The 21,305-nt window shown below is 34.0% G+C and overlaps 2 protein-coding genes across 2 annotated transcripts; one reads left to right on the top strand and one right to left on the bottom strand.

Annotated features, from left to right (window-relative positions):
- Positions 1-2,012: 2,012 nt before the first annotated feature.
- On the bottom strand, positions 2,013-6,133 carry LOC132558602 (protein BRICK1-like). Its single transcript, XM_060223190.1, has 3 exons — positions 6,010-6,133; positions 4,197-4,279; positions 2,013-3,074 (listed from the first exon to the last, which is right to left on the bottom strand). The coding sequence occupies exons 1-3, from the start codon at positions 6,122-6,124 to the stop codon at positions 3,048-3,050; spliced, it is 225 nt and encodes a 74-aa protein (XP_060079173.1). The 5' UTR covers positions 6,125-6,133; the 3' UTR covers positions 2,013-3,047.
- Positions 6,134-6,298: 165 nt separating this feature from the next.
- On the top strand, positions 6,299-11,655 carry LOC132558632 (protein RD3-like). Its single transcript, XM_060223231.1, has 2 exons — positions 6,299-6,317; positions 10,987-11,655. Exon 2 carries the CDS (start codon positions 11,008-11,010, stop codon positions 11,653-11,655), a length of 648 nt encoding a protein of 215 aa, XP_060079214.1. The 5' UTR covers positions 6,299-6,317; positions 10,987-11,007.
- Positions 11,656-21,305: the final 9,650 nt, after the last annotated feature.

The raw sequence follows: 21,305 nt of genomic DNA, 5'->3' as shown, positions 1-21,305 counted from the left end.
AATAGCCAAAGGTACACCACATGATATTGCACAACAAGTTGAATCATTACGTTAATTAACATTTTGGTTTTGTTGATAAAACTTATTTGCTAGAGGCATTACTCTAAATAAATACAATTAAGTTTAATTTTAACAAAGAATATGTTTTGAAAATGATGTAAATCCATTCCTATTAACACATTAATTTTCATTTCCGTCCATAAAATATGTGATATTGATGTTGTCTACACTTCTATTTTTACTGTTAGAGAATTCTATCTTTCAAAACCTTATTGTTGTAAGATATGATGTACATATATTCACCATCTGGTTTTTCAATTTTTAATGCTATGAGGATTTATCGCTGTGATATTGTTGTCCTATCCCTCAATAAACCCATGTCTGGCATTAAGCCCATCCCCATCAGCAGAAATATTGAATTCTGTATGATTTGTAATTACTACGTTGAGGTTTAGAAGTTATGTGTTAGTCCCTTGGGTTTATCGCAGGATAAAAACAATGTTTCCATCCTTAATCCTAACAATTTTTAGAATGGTTTCATGGGAAGTTCTCTCGTTTTACTGTTTCTAATGTGTCAAAAGACAGCTTTATGTGCGAGTGTATGGAGATTCTATATAAACAGATGGGGAATATGTATCATTTGTCTTGTGTTTTATAAAGAGCTTCGTAATCAAATAGAGTAGAAAGTAAGATTATAATGTATTTGAATTTTTTCATGCTTTTTTTCGCATTAAAATGTCTAGAAAAGTAAACTGTTGTCAGAATTGTTTGTAAATCATGTGGTTTAAATACAGTTGAAGCATGTTGTCTCGAAATTCAAGGGAGCTGGAAAACTGTTTAGACTTTTCCGAATTTCAACTTAAACAAAGTGTCAAAATATGGTTGACAATATCAGTTTCCTGATGTTGATAACAGATGAATGAAGTATGGACTACGACAACATGGTACTCCGTGGTACAGTGTGCCATTGAATCACCAAGATACTAAACTTCACATATTATTATCTGGTAAACCATTTCTGAATTTGAAACTTTGATTATATATCAAGAGGCCCAAAACTGACCTCAGAGTCCGGATAATCTAGCATAATGTATCACCTTTTGCTGCTTGTGAACTTGAGCAATACAAGCCTATATCTACTCCTAAAGAGTCAACAGAGACAAAAATCCAGCATCATCATCATAATCTTCATCATCTTCTAGAATCACTAAGAAATCTCAGAATATTTCCATCTAAAATACAAATGGAGGAGAAATACATTTTGTATTATCTAAGCCTGACTCTGAAGGCCAACAGGGGAAATTAGGCAGTGATAAAAAGACCCGCTTCACAATCAACATCACTGGGACAAGAAGTGGCAATGAAGCTGGTATGACCTTTACAGCCATGAGGGTGGGATCCTATAGGGAAATAGGACATTTTGCCTTAAAATTCTATTTCAATAAAAATACTGGGTATATTGAAACATGATATGAAATTCAGGGCCATCAGATTGGGGAAAATAGGATTAATTGAACATTTTGCTTTAAAATTTACTTTCTACTGAAGAGAACCAAACATCTACATTTGGTCTGAAACACCACTGGAATGAGATAAACTTATTTTGTATAAATGAAGTTAGTATGACTTCCAGAACACAGATCAGAAGAGGAAATTTCCTGATGCACATTTTAAGCAACATAAAGCACTAGAGCATTTGTTGGCCAACATATCTACTTTAATATCTTGTAACAGAGGTCATAATTTATTTCAATGCCTTTGCTAGGATTCGGACCCGGTACGCCTGGCTTACTAGTCTGATGCTCAACTGAATGAACTCGAGAGAAGATCTCTTTAGCAGGATTGGTTGAGCATCAGACTAGTATATGTTGACCAAGAATTGCTTTATTTATTGTTTGATGTTGCTGATACATATTTTCAGTATCTATACTTTTCATTGCCATGTCATCTTTAATGCCAGATGACCATTTCAGCATGTGGACCTTAAGTTGGAAATTCTGAATAAAACTTGGTTTATATTTATTCTTGTTTATTTAATCATAAATGACACAGTATATACCTTTCACTCTACATATAGCACGGTTAAATTTTGTCAGTAAGGGTCTGGTACCCAAGACACCTTAGTATCCTTCCAAGTTAGCCGAGAGCAACGAAATGTCAAACAGAATTACAATCATACATGTGATACTTCTGCAAGAAGTCTTTACATGTACCTCAACAAATTAAACTTAGTTTACAATAAAAGATTTGAACTGTTAATGATGACTATAACAGATTCTGACTCACACCCTCAAATTTGAAAATGTAGCAGGAAGAAATTCTTTTCATTATTTGGAGTGGGGAGGGGGCGGGGGGAAAGGCATTCATTTTGCATTTAACAAAATATAGCTTGTTCCAATTTCACACACTTTCAAACATTTTTACCTCCTTTCACAGTGATGAACTCTCATACAGAACAAAATAAACAGAATGTCCATTATTGGTAAATACAGAGCATGCTATAAATTAACTTATGAACAAATCTATTACATAAAATGAAAATCTCTTTGACAGTGATCGTCTCAAATCCATTCATGAACTAAGCAATATTAGATACCTCAATCTGTTTACTAGTAAATAAAGCTTGTGTTACTGGACTTTGTCAGGTATTCGATTTTATCATGATAAATGATAGACTAACGATTTGATGTATAAAACACTGATGATGCCTACAGTTACTTTACCAATGATCACACTAATCTTATGGTCACTTGATCCAATCGAAATGTGTTACATCAATTATTTTTCATTCACAAGTTCAGATCCTTTCATCCTTATTGTAGTATCTGTTTGGCTGTAATCAGATCTGTAAAGTGTTAAGTATTTTCCAGAATGAAACCTTTACACAGAATAAAATTCCATAGAAATAAATATGAATTAGTTTTCATCTTTCCTGGCATCACCTCTAGATCATCAAAAATGGAGTCTGTACACTCTCATTTCTGGTCAACAGAGGCGTCTTGCTCAAATGTTTCATGTTTTCTGTTGATCAGCACATTTCTATTTAGCTAGGGTCGTGTCTCTCCTTTTGTTACCTGAAATCATAAACATGTATGCAATATTAATAATAATTATATGACTAAATAACAATTTACTGTAATTAGTAAAAATGTAAATTAATAATATTCTATATCAATCACAACAGGCAGAGAGGCCAAGTTCATTAGTTTGTTGACCAGTTTCAATGATTACATCGGGCTTTTTCAGGATTTCAGTATCACACTCATTATCCACCTCTGATGACAATCTGGGGCAAATATATTTATAAGTTAAAGCTAAATCGTCTTAAGATTACTTCATCTAGCTTAAAACTTTTCCAGTCTTGGTGTGGGAACTGATACCTCAATCTCATTCAGGGATACACCCACCCTAAACTAGTGCAACTGAAGAATGTTCTCACTTCTTTCGTTATTGTTCACAAACCAAACACAACTCCTTTTTACCTCTCTTTCTGACCTGAGCGATCATATTCTTCTAAACATTAAAACATTTCTAAATGATTGCCATGAGCTAGATGTAGTTACAAATAATTCCATTCTTGAGTTGATTCAGAGATTCCTTACTGATACCAGACATCTTTTTTAAGTAAATATCCTGTTCATCCTTGTTGTGTCAGGTTTTTGTCTGTGTGTTTCCCGATTCCATTTGTCATGACAATAAAATATGTTGAAATGACAAATGAGAAATTAGTTTGCTGGCTTACACTCAGTAAAACTCATCAGCTTAAATCAGAAGTCTCTTCATTCATCAGCGTACACTTAGCCTGTGAAACTAGGATCACTTTTAAATAACTCAGTTAAAACAGTTTAGGTGGCACGGAATTATTCTATCATACATACAATTCACCTTTATCAGATGTTGGAACTGATATATGTAAAGCTAAGACTGCTTTTTAGCTTAATTTCTTGAAATATGTGTTTGCACTGACTCTGCTCTATGCTGAAATTCTGAAAAGTTAAGGTATTCAGCTGGGTATGGCTGGATCCCTCAAACTGTTTGTGCCAAATATTCTGAAGGCTAGCCTTGGTATGGATCTGTACCTGGGATTTCTCTTGCAAATTCAGCCCTTCTATACATTTTGACCACTTACACCACTGTGATCTATATTGAAATTCCATTTGATTTTAGCAACATTAAACAATCAGAGATGTACTTACTCTTGCTTCTATGTATTCAACCCTCTTCTCCAAAACTGTGAGTTTTTCATTTAGATTGGCAAGTCGTGATCTGCATGATGTATCTAAAATATATCAAACAAAACGTCAAATGTAATAAAAGTTTCAACAAACAGGGACCAAAACTATTATCACAATTTGTAAGATTATTTTTTTTAATAAATATAATTCGTGTATTTTGTGTAAACCGAGACTGATCTCACAATATCCAGGTGTTTGTAAACTAAACAATGTCCAAATAATATTGACTTCAAACCCTTCTACAAAGTAAAGTTTTGTATTTAATTCTTTATCTTATTTCAGCAATTCTCTTTAGCATCGACGAGAATGAATTACACATGGTCAAAACAAGAAAAGCTAAGAAACAACCATTCATTATGATTTTGTTTTCACCGAACGGCTCTAACAAACACACATAACAACTAATAACAAATGTGCGATGGCGAGCTTTTCCTTAGTCCTAGCACAATGACACTTTATATCTAGCTATGTCCCACCACACTCAGCACAATGACACTATATATCTAGCTATGTCCCACCACACCCAGCACAATGATACTTTATATCTAGCTATGTCCCACCACACTCAGCACAACGGCACTTAAAATCTAGCTATGTCCCACCACACCCAGCACAATGACACTATATATCTAGCTATTTCCTACCATACTCAGCACAATGACACTTTATATCTAGCTATGTCCAACCACGCTCAGCACAATGACACTATATCTAGCTATGTCCCAGCACAATGACACTTTATATCTAGCTATGTCCCACCACACTCAGCACAATGACACTTTATATCTAGCTATGTCCCACCACACTCAGCACAATGACACTTTATATCTAGCTATGTCCCACCACACTCAGCACAATGACACTTTATATCTAGCTATGTCCCACCACACTCTGCACAACGACACTTTATATCTAGCTATATCCCACCACACTCAGCACAATGACACTTTATATCTAGCTATGTCCCACCACACTCAGCACAATGACACTTTATATCTATGTGACAACTATGACAATTTTTTAGCACCTCTACACAATTTTACTCTGGCCATTGGAGACATTTTTGTCAGAACCCTCTCTAAATCTTCATGACAACATAAACAGTGCCAGAATTACTATGTACTACTGTAAGATTGGTGGTTACAGGACGCAGATTACTACCTATGGCAGATGAGAATATTCCTTTAACATATAGAAGGGTACCAGTGCGAGTTTGAGTTCACTTGTGTGATTTTCAGGCCACCATGAGCAAGCCACATTTTTAAAAATCCTCTACAAACATCCCTGACGATGGTTACTGGACCACTTTGTAAGTGGTGCATCACCAACAGAATTTAAATAAACAATCATATAACCATCTAACTTGTCTAGCTCTATCAATAACGTCAAGTGATATTCCTAACACACCGGAAATTTCTAACTCTAAAACACTAATTTCATGCTTACTTTCACTTCTAGTAATTTATGTGTTTAGTGGTTGTGGTGTTCATTGGCAATGCTCTTTACCCATCTTCATCTTGCTGTTGACTAGCTCTGATCATCATGTGAAGGACCTCCAGCATGATGTTCAGTGACGTATACTACCATATTAGATCATTGACTCAAAACGTTCCTGGCTGTTCACATGAGAAAAATACCAGCAATCAAGTAAATAAACGTATTGTTTTGGCTTTCACTCTGAAATGTTCTGTTATCAGTGTTAACTAGCTTGGGCTAAGAATGAGACGATTGTCTCCGATATATCTGGCTTCGGAATTGCTATTGTTAATATTACCGAAGGAATTGAGGAAGTCAGATATCTTCTTAATGCTGCCAGTGATAACCTCGATGTATTCTCTATTTGCCCAATCTTGCTGAATAGGTTTTTGGGCACCTTGCGTATGCGCCATCTTGTCAAATGTCAATAGCTTCCGTGACTGAATTTGAAACGCTACCTCTGATTGGTCAGATATAATAAATAAACCAATGAAAAGGACTTTTGTTTGTGTTTACACTATTTACTGAAAAACCGGAACAAATCATCACGCAGCCACAGAATTTGCAAAAAACTCCTTCAGTGAGTGTTTATGGTGTTATAGAAAGGTAAGACAATCAAAAGCACGATTGACATTTAATAAGAATATGAAAATATACTGTTTAGAGATAGGGAAAATAATGAAAATTGCCCAAAGAGTTTTCATCATTATAAGCAGGTCAGCCGATTTACACAATAACACAACTGATATATGCCAAATAATCACACTATGCATACAGAGTGAAGATGTTTATCGGGCTAACGTGTAACAAATTGAATTTTTCCCGCTATGGGATTCTTATGGTTCCTTAAAAAAAGACAACAGAAGAAACTTTCAACCTTATTTCTGAATTAATCGATGATATTTTATGATATCGTCTGGACGTCAGTTCCAGGCTGTTACGTATTTATATATATTTGTCGAGCCGTGTCACATAAACAATTGACTTTCGATATTTTGATAATTTTTGTTGTTTTAACATTACACGCTTCCAGAAAGAACAATGAAAGACGATTTAAACCATTCATCATAAATATTATGACTATATATTCCATTGATAGATTTGTGTAATTTTTCCACATTTTTACATGTCAAACATCCTCCCAGTTATGATGAAGTCTGTAGTCTGTTATGTAAATCAAAATCGACCATGATTAAAATGCCACACCTTCTCGCAATTCTTTGGCTACAGAAGTCCAAACTTGCACGCCTTATATTGAAAATTGAAAAAATGATCCTTTATAAATTATCACTTTCGATGACTCATTTCTGATTTTACTTAAATAGCTACATATGTAGTTGTACACAGAGATGAAAAATCAGCTTTACTTAAGTAGTTTGTGTTGTGAAAAAGAAGTTTACCAAGAAATATGGCTCATTTTAGAAAGAAAAGATCTAATGATAAAAACTTGAATTTAACCCTTTAGAAAAGGTGCACAAATAAACATAGTTATCCACCACTTTCGCACCATGAATGAATTTTGATTTTTATTTTCATCAAAATGTCATTCCTGCTCAAATTCTGATTTTATGTAATACGTGTATACTTCTGGGTTACACTATGCTAACTCCAGCATTTCTGTGATTTAGTGATGTCATCAGAAATGGAAGTGCAGTCACCTGCCCAATACACATTTTGATCACTTCAGGTGAGCAAATTTGAGATCATATCTGTGGTTATTTCCAGGTCACCTGAGACAAAGTCACATGGTAACCTATTGCAATCACCTTCATCCAGCATCATGCATCCTTAAACAATTTAACTTTTTTGTCTTCTCAAAATGTCCCTAACAGATTTCAATAAAATTTTGTAGAAACCTTCCCAGGCCTAAGATAAAACATAATAGTGATTTATATGGTCCACACCTCATGGCGGCCTGAGGGGCAGGACCAAACAGGTCAGTTTTATTCAAATTTCAAAAATCTTCTTTTCAATACCCAGGTATGATAGAATCAATTGCTCTTCATGGATTGAAGTGTCTTAGGTGGTTTAAAAAAAATTGTGAATTTCATGGCCCAAGGGTCTCACATTTCCCTGTGGGGAGGGGGTAAAGTTTACTGTAGTTTATATATGAAAAATATATTTTTAAGTATAACTTGTTTAATTTTCATAGCAATATTTCAAACTTGGTTAGAATTATGAATGAAGGATGATGGCGAGATGGTATGAATGGATTGATCTTGACTGGCCTCCAGGGGCTGTTATGGAGGGCCAAAAGGGGTCAAATTTACTTAAATTTCAAAAATATTCTTTTAAACACCCAGGTAAGAGGAGCTTTAGTTATCAAAATAGATTCACATTTGCTCCTGGAGAGGAGGTTAAGATTGCTGTAATTTTTATTAAAAAAAAAATAATTTTTTCGCATAACAGTGTTAATTTCCCACTGGAAATAACTTCGTAAGATTTATTAGTATAGAATAACAGTTTTGATGGTATGCATGTATTGACACTGGCTTAGTATCACCAATGTAATAATTCCTTTTTCATGACACTTGAAAGCTACTTTCCCTTTAACATTTATATTCAATATTGCTTATCTCAGATGACCATCAAGGCTACTAGGCCTCTTGTTTAGAAAAAAATTGGTATTTCACTGACCAGTTTTTAAATAGATCTTCTAGTATGAACACATTTTAATTCATTTATGTATTTGTTTGTTGGCAGTTCATCAACATAGCAAAGCTAGCGAAAAATTAATACAAGGGGTCCGAATGTATTGTGCTAAGGATACATATATTCTTTATAATTATCATTAAATAATATTAGATGAATTACTGTTTCTCCCAGTTATCACTATTTCCTGAGAAGTACTTGATGGATCTTTCTTAAATTTCATATATGGGTTCCCCTTGGTCCCTAGTTTGATTTTGGGTATGATGAGAAAAACAAAATGGCCAACAGACAGCCATCTTGGATTTTGACTTTACAAGTTTGTTATTGCTATTTCTTGAAAACTACAACAAAAATGTTTCTCAAATTTCATGTGTTTGCTTCCCTTATTCTCTAGTTGTGCCTGTCTGATTTTGGTACTGACCAGAAAAAGAAAATGACCAACAGGCAGACATCTTTGATTTTGACTTCAAAAGTTTGTTATTGCTATTTCTTGAGAAATACTGCATAAATCTTTATCAGATTTCATGTAAAGATTCCTCTTGGTCTAAAGTTGTGCCTATCTGATTTGGAGACTAATACAAAAATTTAATGGCCAACAGGCAGCCATCTTGATTTTGCCAGTAAAGATTGTTGTCCCTATTTCTTCAGAATGCATCTTTCCCAAATTTTATATGTATGTTTCTTTGATCTTTACTTGTGTCCATTTGATTTGGGACTGATCAGAAGCAATCATGGCTTTTAGGAAATCATCTTGGTTTTGACAGGTAAATAATATTATTGCTATTTTTGCAAGGGAATGTTCAAATTTCTTATCATTAAGAGCAAAAACAGGGTAGAGAAAAGCAGGGACAGATCCAACAACAAAGAGCAAATAATGATCAAACAATGATGGGCACCAAGATCCGTCTGGTATCTCTTGTTTTGTTGAATACTCTACAGACTGAACTTTTCTTCCACAAACCATGATATCAGTGATTTGATTTTGAAGGAAAATTATGTATATGCCTTTATTTATGTCAATCTTTTACATGCAAATTATTTCAGTGTTGTGGATTTGTTTATTGGTTCATGAAATGAGAATACTAAAAATAGTGATAGCGATCCATTATTAGATGGAAATAAAGACAATTGTAAATTTGTTAAGAAATATCAAAGTTGTTATCTCATCTAGCAAGCATCACCTGTATAAAATGGGTTCATATCACAGTGGCCAAAGCCATATCTAATATATATTAATTACACGTACATGCGAAAGTCACGTCATGCTGCTTAGTTAGCCATCCTATCAAATGTTGACATAATCACACTGTGTCACTAAATGAACTAGTTGTGTAAAGATGTGTCACATAATGATCTCCGTTGGCTTTACGAAAGACGTACTGTGTTATTACATAAACATGTTAGGATTGCTTGATGTTAGCAGAAAAGTGGAATGACATAAATATTGACCAGAGCTCTTAAATTATTTGTAGTTCTTATTATAATTAACAGTCAATTAGTATATTTGATAGTTTAGAGGAATAGACATTTACGGTACCGGTATATAAATTTGGAAAAAAGAAAGAAAAAGCAACAATGATATTAGAAATAAAACAGTTTTTTTGCCTGGCAGATATTGCTTCTAGATTAAGAAATATCATTATAGACATGTGTACACTTTAGTTTGTAGATGTGAATTTGTTTGTTTTCTGGTCCATATCATGCATGACAACCAAATGTCTATATTGCCCCCAAAAAAAGCACACTGTACCGAGTAACATTATGGTTACTTGCATCGGATTAGATTAATTTGTATTGGGAAGTATTGGGTTAATCGACTCTTGTATTCTTGTATTAGACTTTATTGATTTGTATTCAGTAAATCAATGTATGTTATTTGGTTGTGTTGGGTAAATTGACACATGATTACAAGCACCTGTTGTTTATCACAGTTTGTCATTTGTGTCTGTTTTGAAGGTAGGCTTATAAACAGTACATAGCAGACCATTCCAAACTACATTGTATTCAGGAATGTGATATTTGCTAGCAATGATATTGAAAAAAATGGTTACAGGTAATTGACTGCTTCCAAAGAAAGGGATTGCAATTATCAACAGATTTTTCTCATTTGAAAGAATATATCTCAGTCTGAACAGCTCTGAATTAAACCACATGAGGATAAAACATCATCATGGAAATGTCAAAGCTTGAGCATGAATGCATGATGAAAGTCCTTTTCTTGGAGGTCAATTTCTAGGTATATGCAGATACACTACATTCATTTCATCAAAAAATTGTTATTATGACATAAAAATCATAAAACTAGATCTAGATCAGCTGTATGGCTCTAAAATGACTTCAGATTGGGAAGTTAAAACATCCCATCATCTCTTGTGCAGTATATCAAGTGACAAGATTCTGTTTATGATAAAAACATTTTTGATTAATGAAGATGTTGCCTATGAAGTGAAACCAGGGATATTTTTATCAGTTCATGTTTTTCCTTCTTCTTGTTAGTATGTAATATGTACTTGTTGATGAATTATAGACTACAAGTAAGTACATTGATATTAATTTGACATTGTGCCGCTGTCACATACTTTGGATACAGAATTATCATACACTTATTTTTCATTTTGGTCAGGTTTCAAGAGATGAGTTAAAGATGATTCCGCTTAAGTCAGTGTGGAATAAATTAACAGCTGATCCAAATCGACCTCCTGAGAGAAATCAACAGTCTCAAGTCAGCGATAGCCTCATGAATGAGTTGGACTTTCAAATCAAAGAGTTGGAGAAGTTAGAAAGGGAAAATGATCAAGAAAAACAACGCAGAGAAACTGGAGTAGATTACAGCTGGTTGATTAGTGCTCCAACTAAATATTACGAAATTCCACAACTGGAACGACTAGAACTTGAGGGTTTGTGTTATCAGGTTAAACCAGAGGAAACTGGCAAAGTTCTGAATCTGTTTCGTGATGCGTTATTTAATGAACCCAAGCCAAGTGAGTTGTCTCGAATAATGAGGGCATGTATTCGACAGACCTTGGAGCAGAGACCAAAGGAAGAGTCCCTGGCTGCATGGGTCACAAAGCGAAGTTTAAGTCTTGGTAGTTTGAGAATCCGTCCAATATCTTCAAAAGTTTCACCAAGTCCTGGATCTGGAAATGTACAAGTCGATCCAGAGATGCAAGCCACTACAACTGTACCCCATTCTTACCGAAGTAATGCATTCTATGGTGGCAGAGCAGTCAGTCTACCTGAATATAAGCATAAGTACCCGGGAGGTCAAGATGTGGACACTCTGCCTGTCTGATGTTTAATTTGAAACCAAAGTTTTAATGTGAATCAATAGATGATTTCAAATCTCTAAAGAATTGTGGCATTTCAAAGTAGGTTTTCTACGCATTTCCATTGACAAACTTTTTTTAAATTCCCAGCAACTGTTATATTAATTTCTACAGTGTCATGTGATATATAAGTAATTATGATTTACTGTTTTAGATAAGAAAGATACTTATATGTATATGCTTGATAACAAAACCATGTTATATGATAATTACCTACAGTGGTTTAGATATCATCTTTACATTTTCCAATATTTTTTTCTATATTTTGAAATTTTACATTCCGTTATTTTATAATTATCATTATTTGAAGTTTTCGTTATAAATTTGTTTTCTATACTTGAATTTAGTTCATTTATTTTAGTATATATGAAACCAAGACTTTAATTTCAATATTGGAACTTGAAGCATGCATTTACAGGGAGAGTATTTCAATTTTAATGGTTGGTTTAACTGTAAATATATACATAAAACATGTTAATATTGTAGAAAACACTCACTTTGGTAGACATACACTATATTCGTCTTAATTCATTGGGTGTTATAAATAATGAAAAATAAAAGCTAAAAATTGAAAATGTAGGACCAAGTGCAGCTGTTAAACTGATCTGGATGAAATTCCTAGAGACAATTATCAATATCTGACTGATTTGGTTTTAAAGTTACTTTTTAATTTGTCACTTGTGCTGTCAGATTTGTTGAAAAAGTGTCTCTTTGTAACCTTGTTAGCTGTACAATTTGGTGTACATTGAGTATGATTTTTTAGATAACATTGATCCTCAACTAACAATGGTGAAAAGAAATTCCTTAGTCAAGTGATGTATTGTAGCACTGTAAACAGAGAAATTTTCAAGATGGGGCAAAATTTATGCTAATTAAGCAAAGGTCGATAGATCGCGAAAATTTCCCCTGCAGTAATATTTTGTGATGTGCTTGAATTTTATAGACGAAATAAAATGAAAATTAATGGGGAAAATAACCTTCCTCATGTATAGATTACCATAGAAATCGTGAAATTAACCCCCGCCAAAATGTCCATGGTTATAATAAGTATTTAATATGACCAGAGTTTAAATTTTTTTATGAATGATTTGTGTCTCACTGTCCCAGCCTCAGGCATACATGTATACTAGTCCTTCCTATAACCAGTGAAACTGTTTAAATAGTTTGATGTTTATATTTAAACATTCAGCCAAACATCAGGTAAACACTTCCTTATTTCAATATGTTGTGTACGCTAGCTTGTATTTTACGTTGTTGTTTTTTTTTAGTTTTACATTTTAACTGCAATTATTTTGTATATAGTTTACACAGATTTTGTTTTTAAAAGGAAGCTAAGGTTGGTCTAGTCATATGTTAAGTATTATTTTGGTTCATGACATCATTTAAATAAATGATATATACTGTTTTTATCTTTTGAAACAGTGAAAAGAACAGTTTCAAGAGCAGGCGACATGGTGATTTTAAGATATTGTATTTGTTTCCATGTAAATGGCAAAATTCATCCTTATTTTTACTGCTTTGCATGCAGTTCTGTATACAACATTGAATAATGTGTAAGATTATGTAGAAATCTGTGGGTTTTTTTAGAGAAAATGATAGGCTCTCCTAAGTGTTAAAGTTGCTATGTGATTGTTGTTAGATATATGGTGTAATTGTAATTGGAACTGGCTGTTGTCTAATTGAATTTACTTTGTACAAAAATTTGCTTTTACAAAACTACAATAACTGTGCACATGATATGTTCTGTTTGCAGTATGTTGATAATTTTGTCTCCAGATGATCACACCTGTTCACTTACACTTACTCAAAAAGTTATACTCACTGTTAACTATCAATATCTGAGGAAATAGTGTCTCCCAAAATGACATTGAGCATACTGATTACAATCCCACAGTTCATTATATGTGTTCAGATGTTTTATTAGCCCACAATCATTAGTCTCTCTCTCTCTTCTTTAACAGCTGTTAGTACTGATTGGATCTTTCTCAAAATTCATATTAATCATTCCTCTTGGTTCCTAGTTTTAGCCTTTTGATTTTGGGACTGTTCAAAAAAGCAAAATTGCTGCCACAAGACCATCTTGAATTTTGTCAATGAAAGATTCTTACTACTATTTATTGAGAAATATTGGATGGATCAGCCTCAGATTTCATATATAAATGTAATAGGTTCCCCTTGGTGCCTTATTGTGTCCTGTTGATTTTGGGATGGATTGGAAAAATAAAATGGCTGACAGATGGCCATCTTTGATTTTGACAATGAAAGTTTGTTAGCTCAATTTCCTGAGAAATACCGGATAGATATTTTTCAAATTTCATGAGAAAGTACCTTGATTCCTAGTTGTGCATTTTTTAGTTTGTAACTGACCAGAAAAACAAAATTGCATACAGGCAATCATCTTTGATTTGACAATTCAAAATTATTGTTATTGTTTGTTAAGAATTCTGAAATTTCTTGTCATTAAAAGAGAAGAGGACAGAAGAGAAAGGACAAATGAAGATCAAAACAATGGTAGCACCTATATTCCTCTAGGTCATTTCAATTTTTGTTTATTTCCATAACCTTCCTCTGCATAAGGCCAAAGATAGTCACGTTTCAAATGTTAAACTTTGAATGTCAGACTGACACTATTATTTTGATGGCTAATGCATTTTTCTTTTGTAAAGGGGCAGATCACCTTGATAATTTGACAGAGAATATTGTCTACATTGTAAGTAATATTCTTCTTACCTACACATTTGTTTGTTTGCTGGATTTGTTGGATGAACTTAGAGTCATTATGAGGCAGGGTGTCCTTTTAGTAGTTATAGCATGTGGCTACCTTGCTGAACAGTATACTGGAGGCCCATTATGTGCCATCCAGCATAATAAGGCTAGAGTAACTTGACCATGGACACAACTAAGTCAGCATAGACTTGTCCGTTACTCCGCATCCCGAGGTACCAAAACTGCCAGGTGAAGGAAGTATAGAACTACACACATGACATTGAATCCTCACCTGGGGCTCTGTAGGTCAACATCAAAGCTTTCACAGCCCTAACATAAATACAATAGTGAACAACGGGATGAAATTTATACCATACTTGATGAAATCCATTTAATAAGTACTCAGTGTTTGATTGTAATGTTTGTAACAGATTTGATGTGGTTTGTCATGGTTACTCCTGTAAATAAGATCTTATGATTAAATTTATTAAGTTTGGATGTGGTGGCTGGAAAAATGTCTCATTAAAGTTTTACATTTGTTTATATATTTCCTTATAAATGTTAAATCATATTTTATACCTGTCATATGTTCTAGGTTATATTGGTAATGCTTTTGGTGTTGCCGAAGGAAAAATTGTTTGTGATCCTCCCTAATGTTGTCTTTGCGTATATGTTATCAAATTTATTGATGTTTTGCATTAGCAAGATATTGTGTATTTCCAAATAAGAGATAATTGATGGTGACAGTTGGCTAATGATAAATTCCAGAACTAGTATAAATGTTTATTGTATGGCTACATAGTTAATATAAGGAAACATTCCCAATTAAGATATCTGTACTTTATATGAAACACATTTTGAAACTTGAACTTAATTGAAGAAATTGTTGCATTTGCTTATAATTCATGTTATTTCAACATATCAACTATCCAGAGGCTTGTATCTTAATATTTTATTATGTATACCCCAACATATGAAAAACAGTTCCTTTACAGAAAATTACAGTACCTTTACAGAACAAATTACAATACTTTTACAGAACAAATTACAATACCTTTATAGAACAAATTACAATACCTTAACAGAACAAATTACAGAACCTTAACAGAACCAATTACAGAACCTTTACAGAACAAATTACAGTACCTTTACAGAACAAATTACAGAACCTTTACAGAACAAATTACAGAACCAATTACAGAACAAATTACAGTACCTTTACAGAACAAATTACAATACTTTTACAGAACAAATTACAGTACCTTTACAGAACAAATTACAGTACCTTAACAGAAAAAATTACAATACTTTTACAGAACAAATTACAGTACTTTAACAGAACCAATTACAGTACCTTTACAGAACAAATTACAATACCTTAACACAACAAATTACAATACCTTTACAGAACAAATTACAATACCTTAACAGAACAAATTACAGAACCTTAACAGAACAAATTTACAGTACCTTAACAGAACAAATTACTGTACCTTTACAGAACAAATTACAGAACCAATTACAGAACAAATTACAGAACCTTAACAGAACCAATTACAGAACCTTTACAGAACAAATTACAGAACCTTTACAGAACCAATTACAGAACCTTAACAGAACAAATTACAGAACCTTTACAGAACAAATTACAGTACCTTTACAGAACCAATTACAGAACCTTTACAGAACAAATTACAGAACCTTTACAGAACAAATTACAGTACCTTTACAGAACAAATTACAGTACCTTAACAGAACAAATTACAGAACCTTAACAGAACAAATTACAATACCTTAACAGAACAAATTACAGAACCAATTACAGAACAAATTACAGAACCTTTACAGAACAAATTACAGAAGCTTTACAGAACAAATTACAGAACCAATTACAGAACAAATTACAGAACCTTAACAGAACAAATTACAGAACCTTAACAGAACAAATTACAGAACCTTTACAGAACAAATTACAGAACCTTTACAGAACAAATTACAGAACCAATTACAGAACAAATTACAGAACCTTAACAGAACAAATTTACAGTACCTTAACAGAACAAATTACTGTTCCTTTACAGAACCAGTTACAGAACCTTAACAGAACAAATTAGAGAACCTTTACAGAACAAATTACAATACCTTTACAGAACAAATTACAGAACCTTTACAGAAAAAATTACAGAACCTTTACAGAACCAATTACAGTACCTTTATAGAATGATTTTCAGTACCAAGACTCAACAGCTTAATCATGCTCTAACCCTTACTACATCAGCATTATAGAAGCATTACTTGGTACATTTTGATAATTGCAGTTTCTACTCTATAATGACATCTGACCAATTAAGGTATTGTTTGATTCAGGACATAAGAAAACCGTAGATTGTGTTAAATGTAATGAGGTATGACAAGTGAAATCATTCACTGCAAAATCACAATTTTTTGTGGAAGTGTTATTTTGGTGGATTTTGTGAGTAATCTTAATCCATGCATTTATCTGTCCATGAAATTATAAACAGTTTAAAATTTGCATGGACATTTTTCAGTACAGCTGGATTTTGTGAATACTGTACTACAGACTCATGTGCAAACAAATTAGTATTCCTTAGAATGGCTGTAAAATTTTATCCAAATAGTAATTTGTATGATTTCATAGTACATAAATTTTCCAGTCACAGTGATTATTGTCGTTATATTATTATATTTTGATTAATATAATGTCTAGTATAATTGAAGTGCTGTGTAACACTAGTGTTTTGTGATACAGTTCACTTATGAAGTCAATGTCAAAATCTTCAACTAAACTTAATCCAGTTCGTCTGTAGATGAAATTTTATTCTTGAAGTTGTTTAAGTCTGAAATATTTTGTTAGATTGTTTAAACCTACATGTAGTGATTTGTTGTACATGTAAAGAAATAAATTGTGGTGCTATAATAAAACCTTTTGTTGGTTTTTGAATGAAAATTAATGTTTGCTGTTAGAATCCAGAGTAAGCTTAACTGCGATCATCATATAAGGTAGTTTTTGTGTCGCCTGCAGAGCTGACTTAGGGATCACTTTGTCCGTCGTCAAAAGTAGGCGGCATCCGTATGAAAGTTTTCCGGACTTTTTTCGGTTATGCTTTGAGTAATCGAGGTGAAATTTAGAATATGTCTTCTTGTTGGAAGGGTACAGATTAAGTTTGATTTCCGCTGTCTGTGACCCTTCTTGGTAGAGTAATGCCCCTTTGAACTTCTCTGGGAATATTGTTTTCTGGACTTCTTTGGTTGTGCTTCGAGTTATAGAAATGCAATTTGGTATATTGCTTCTTGTTCGAAGGGTACAGATCAGTTGTGATTATTGACTGTCTGTGACACCTTCCTTGCAGAGTTATGCCTTTTCGAAAATTCTCTAAGAATATGGTTTTTTGTACTTTTCTTGATTATGTTTAGAGTTTTCGAAATGAAATATGAGAAATGGCTTCATGGTCGAACATTACAGATAAGGTTTGATTCACTGCATTCTTTGCCTTGCGCAGTTTTCCCTTTATGCTTCGAGTTATAGAAATGAAATTTGGTATTATAACTTTATGGTTGAACATCCAGTTCGATATCTGGGTGACCATGACACTTTATACAGGTGACACATACAGTTCCGAGGAACTCTTATTTTACATATAAGACACCTAATTCTGGTTCATTCCAACAGTCGCAATACAATATGGCTGCCATTCAAATATTTGCTTCAAATGAAATGCTTTATAGCATTCAGTCACCTACCTTTCTTATTATTGTGTGTAAGCATGCATGAAATTCTTTAGGTATAGAATGTGATATTACTGCCAGCTAGCTTCTTTTTATGTTTCACATATAATTGCAGTCCTCGTGCTCAGTAACATTACACGTGAACATAAACACATTTGGATTGGTTAGAGGATTTACAGTCTACCAGAATGTTCCTAGTCAACGTCAGACACACTGACGTTGCCGAACGTTCAACGTGACCCGACTGACAATCGTTAAATTGTGGAGAAAGTGTAGGATTCACAGAACACAAAATATCTTCCAAGAAGTGGTCGACCGCGTGAAACGTCCGCCAGAGAGGACTGATATATCCGCCCTTGTCATCTCAGGGATGGTTATTTGACGTCGACACGGACGGTGCGACGTTATTTTCGGAATCGTGTCAGTCCATGGACAATTCGAAAACGGCTGAAATCTTTTTCGTTGAAAGCTCGGCAGCCATATAAAGGTTTTGTTCTGTCACAACGTCATCGACGTTAACGTCTTCAGTGGGCTCGCCAACGTCAATTTCAACACGAGTGGGTCTGGAATCGTGTAGTTTTCACAGACGACTCGAGATTTTGTCTCAGCTTGAGCGATGGATGCTGTAGAGTATGGCGATGTCGTGGAGAACGTTCTCACGATAACTGTTCGGCCGTTGGGGGAGGGGTAAGTGTGGGGAGGAAACAGACATAATGACAAAACTGATCTGATCACGATTCCGGGAAATCTTACTGCAGCAAAGTACTGCGCTGAGGTACTGAACCGAGAGGTTTTACCATATTTCAGACGTCATGGCCCAAATTTAACGTTAATGCATGACAACGCCACCCCGCACACTGCCGTGCCCATCAAAATCCCCGGATTTAAATCCGATAGATCACATTTGTAATTTCATAAACCGCCGTGTATGTCGACGCCAAAACCCACCAACAACTTTGGCAGAACTTGAGCAGGTTCTCCACGAGGAATGGCGAATCATTCCTAGGAACACTATCCTACGACATACCAGGTCCATCAGGAGAAGAATCAACGCTGTGATTAATAGTGGTCACACGTGATATTAAATATACTTTGTTTTGGACGTTTCCATTAATGACCCCTCACCACATTGTCAGGTAACTGACGTCAGTGTACCGAACGTAACCTAACGCTTCATACAGTATGATTCACTAATTAAAGAAGTTTCCAAAGATACATAATATGTTTTGGTTTGAGATTTCTGCCTTAGAACGATTCTTTCCTAAACTCCAATGTATATTTACTTTTGCACTTCAGTATATATCTTCAAAAATCAAAGGGGAATTAACTTGATCACCTGGTCAAAGGTCAAGGTAACATTTTAACAAGAATATATTTTATTATACAATTATTAAGGTAAATTCTCCATAATCAAATGATTATAAGTTGTATCTATTGTAGAAGAATGATATTTAATCTAAAGAAATGAACATGTTAGTTAGTTGTGTAATCCGGACAAGGGAGGTTAAGATCACTTTTAAGCGTACTTTCACATCTCTCCTTTATATCTAGTGTAATGTTAAGTAGGAGTTCACCACTATTGTAAGTAAGATATGAATTATTATCCACGTTATATGAATGACGTAATCTAAATTTGATAAGCAAGCGTGATGTACACTTGTGGTCTATCTCTCAACATCTAACCAGCGATCTTCATATAACTGCCGTGGCAAATGCAATACAAAATGTGTATGGTTGCAAAAACGGGATTAAAATTTCAATAAATTAAATCAATTAGAAATGCACCAAGTAAGATTTCATGGAATCAACGAAAATGGAATGTAGGACTGAATACGATCTCTCTTTGCACAGCATAAATATGTAAAGCATGCCGTTTACACGTGTTTTGACCTCCACCTATATCTGATTGAAGCTGTGAAATAGGACTTTGACTGCTGTGAGGATGTCAACATGCGAGAATCATATCATCAAATCATTACAGTATATAAACATGAGGTGTAAGTACAGATCAAAACATGTGTTCATATATCACGAGCTAACGAGTGTCGGTCGGATCTATAGTCATCATAGATATCCCATTGAGAAACCTTCTATTTCTTTGTGCGATATGAAGCTAAACGTATTTGATGCTCGTTAGTTTGCCTGTTGGTTCCGTTGTTGTATACCTTGTTCTCATTTGAGAACGTGACATTACTTACTTGGATTGGCATGGCGAGTGTCATCGATGAAGCAGAATACGCTTACTCTTCTGGAACGTACCCACTTAACGATTTACATGACAGATATGGAAATGTGCCAGCAGATAAGGCTACCGATAAATTTATCTTCTCCTTGTTGTACCTCTACCTATCACTATGGTCCAACTGGACATATAGTACCTGACGATCTAAGCATTATTTGAGATGCCAAGCTTAGAGAGCTTTTCATAAAGGGTCCTGAATATCGTGAAGCTCAGCCCGTTAATCAGAATATGAATTTCAATGTGCTTATGGATTCTGTTGAAGACTATACCAGAGAAGTGGTGAAACGAGAACATAATCAGTTGTATTCACTTTCTGATTGGGTTAAATCCATTTGGTCCATAATTCTTTAAAGAATGCGCAGCTTGAAATTTAAAATGAAAACAAAAAACAGGTCATCGTTCCTCGATCCTGAAGTCAAATCCACATTTTAATTTTTACATGACAGATACGTTATTGTGTCTGCAGACAAGGCTTCCAATAACTTGATCCTTGTCTGCAGACATTATTACATTTCCTTTATACAAAAAGGTTTGCTTGATAACGAAATAAATCCAACATATGTATTATGCAATCTTTCCAAAGACTAAATACTGGCCAATCATACTTTGGTATTGCAATAATTTAGATTGACTATTAATGATCAGGATACGGACCTCCCACTTTTGTATTGGATTCCTAAACTTCACAAGAATTCATCTAAACAACGTTTTATTGCTGGCTAGTCTGGCTGGTCAACCTAATCTTGGTCAAAATTTCTAACTGCTATTTTAAGCACTATCTGGATTACAGTCTTATTTGATACTGTTTATCCAAGAAGTGGAATTAATATTATGTGGGTTTAAACAACTCTACAGAGATCTGACTTATGTTCAAGACATTATTTTAGATACATTTACAATTTCTTCTTTTCAACATTCTAT

Source organism: Ylistrum balloti, unplaced genomic scaffold (assembly GCF_031769215.1).
Source record: "Ylistrum balloti isolate Yb309-2 unplaced genomic scaffold, AGI_CSIRO_Ybal_v1 Utg370800, whole genome shotgun sequence".
Taxonomy (NCBI): Eukaryota; Metazoa; Mollusca; class Bivalvia; order Pectinida; family Pectinidae; genus Ylistrum; species Ylistrum balloti.
This window is presented reverse-complemented; position numbering and strand designations above follow the sequence as displayed.

What these genes read in the sequence shown, in the direction of transcription:
- LOC132558602 (XM_060223190.1), bottom strand. Translation starts at nt 6,124, where the DNA reads ATGGCGCATACGCAAGGTGCCCAAAAACCTATTCAGCAAGATTGGGCA. An exon ending in TGACTTCCTCAATTCCTTCG is followed by an intron (nt 4,280 to 6,009) that starts GTAATATTAACA and finishes GATATATTTTAG; the next exon opens with ATACATCATGCAGATCACGA. An exon ending in TTGAATACATAGAAGCAAGA is followed by an intron (nt 3,075 to 4,196) that starts GTAAGTACATCT and finishes TTATGATTTCAG; the next exon opens with GTAACAAAAGGAGAGACACG.
- LOC132558632 (XM_060223231.1), top strand. Translation starts at nt 11,008, where the DNA reads ATGATTCCGCTTAAGTCAGTGTGGAATAAATTAACAGCTGATCCAAAT.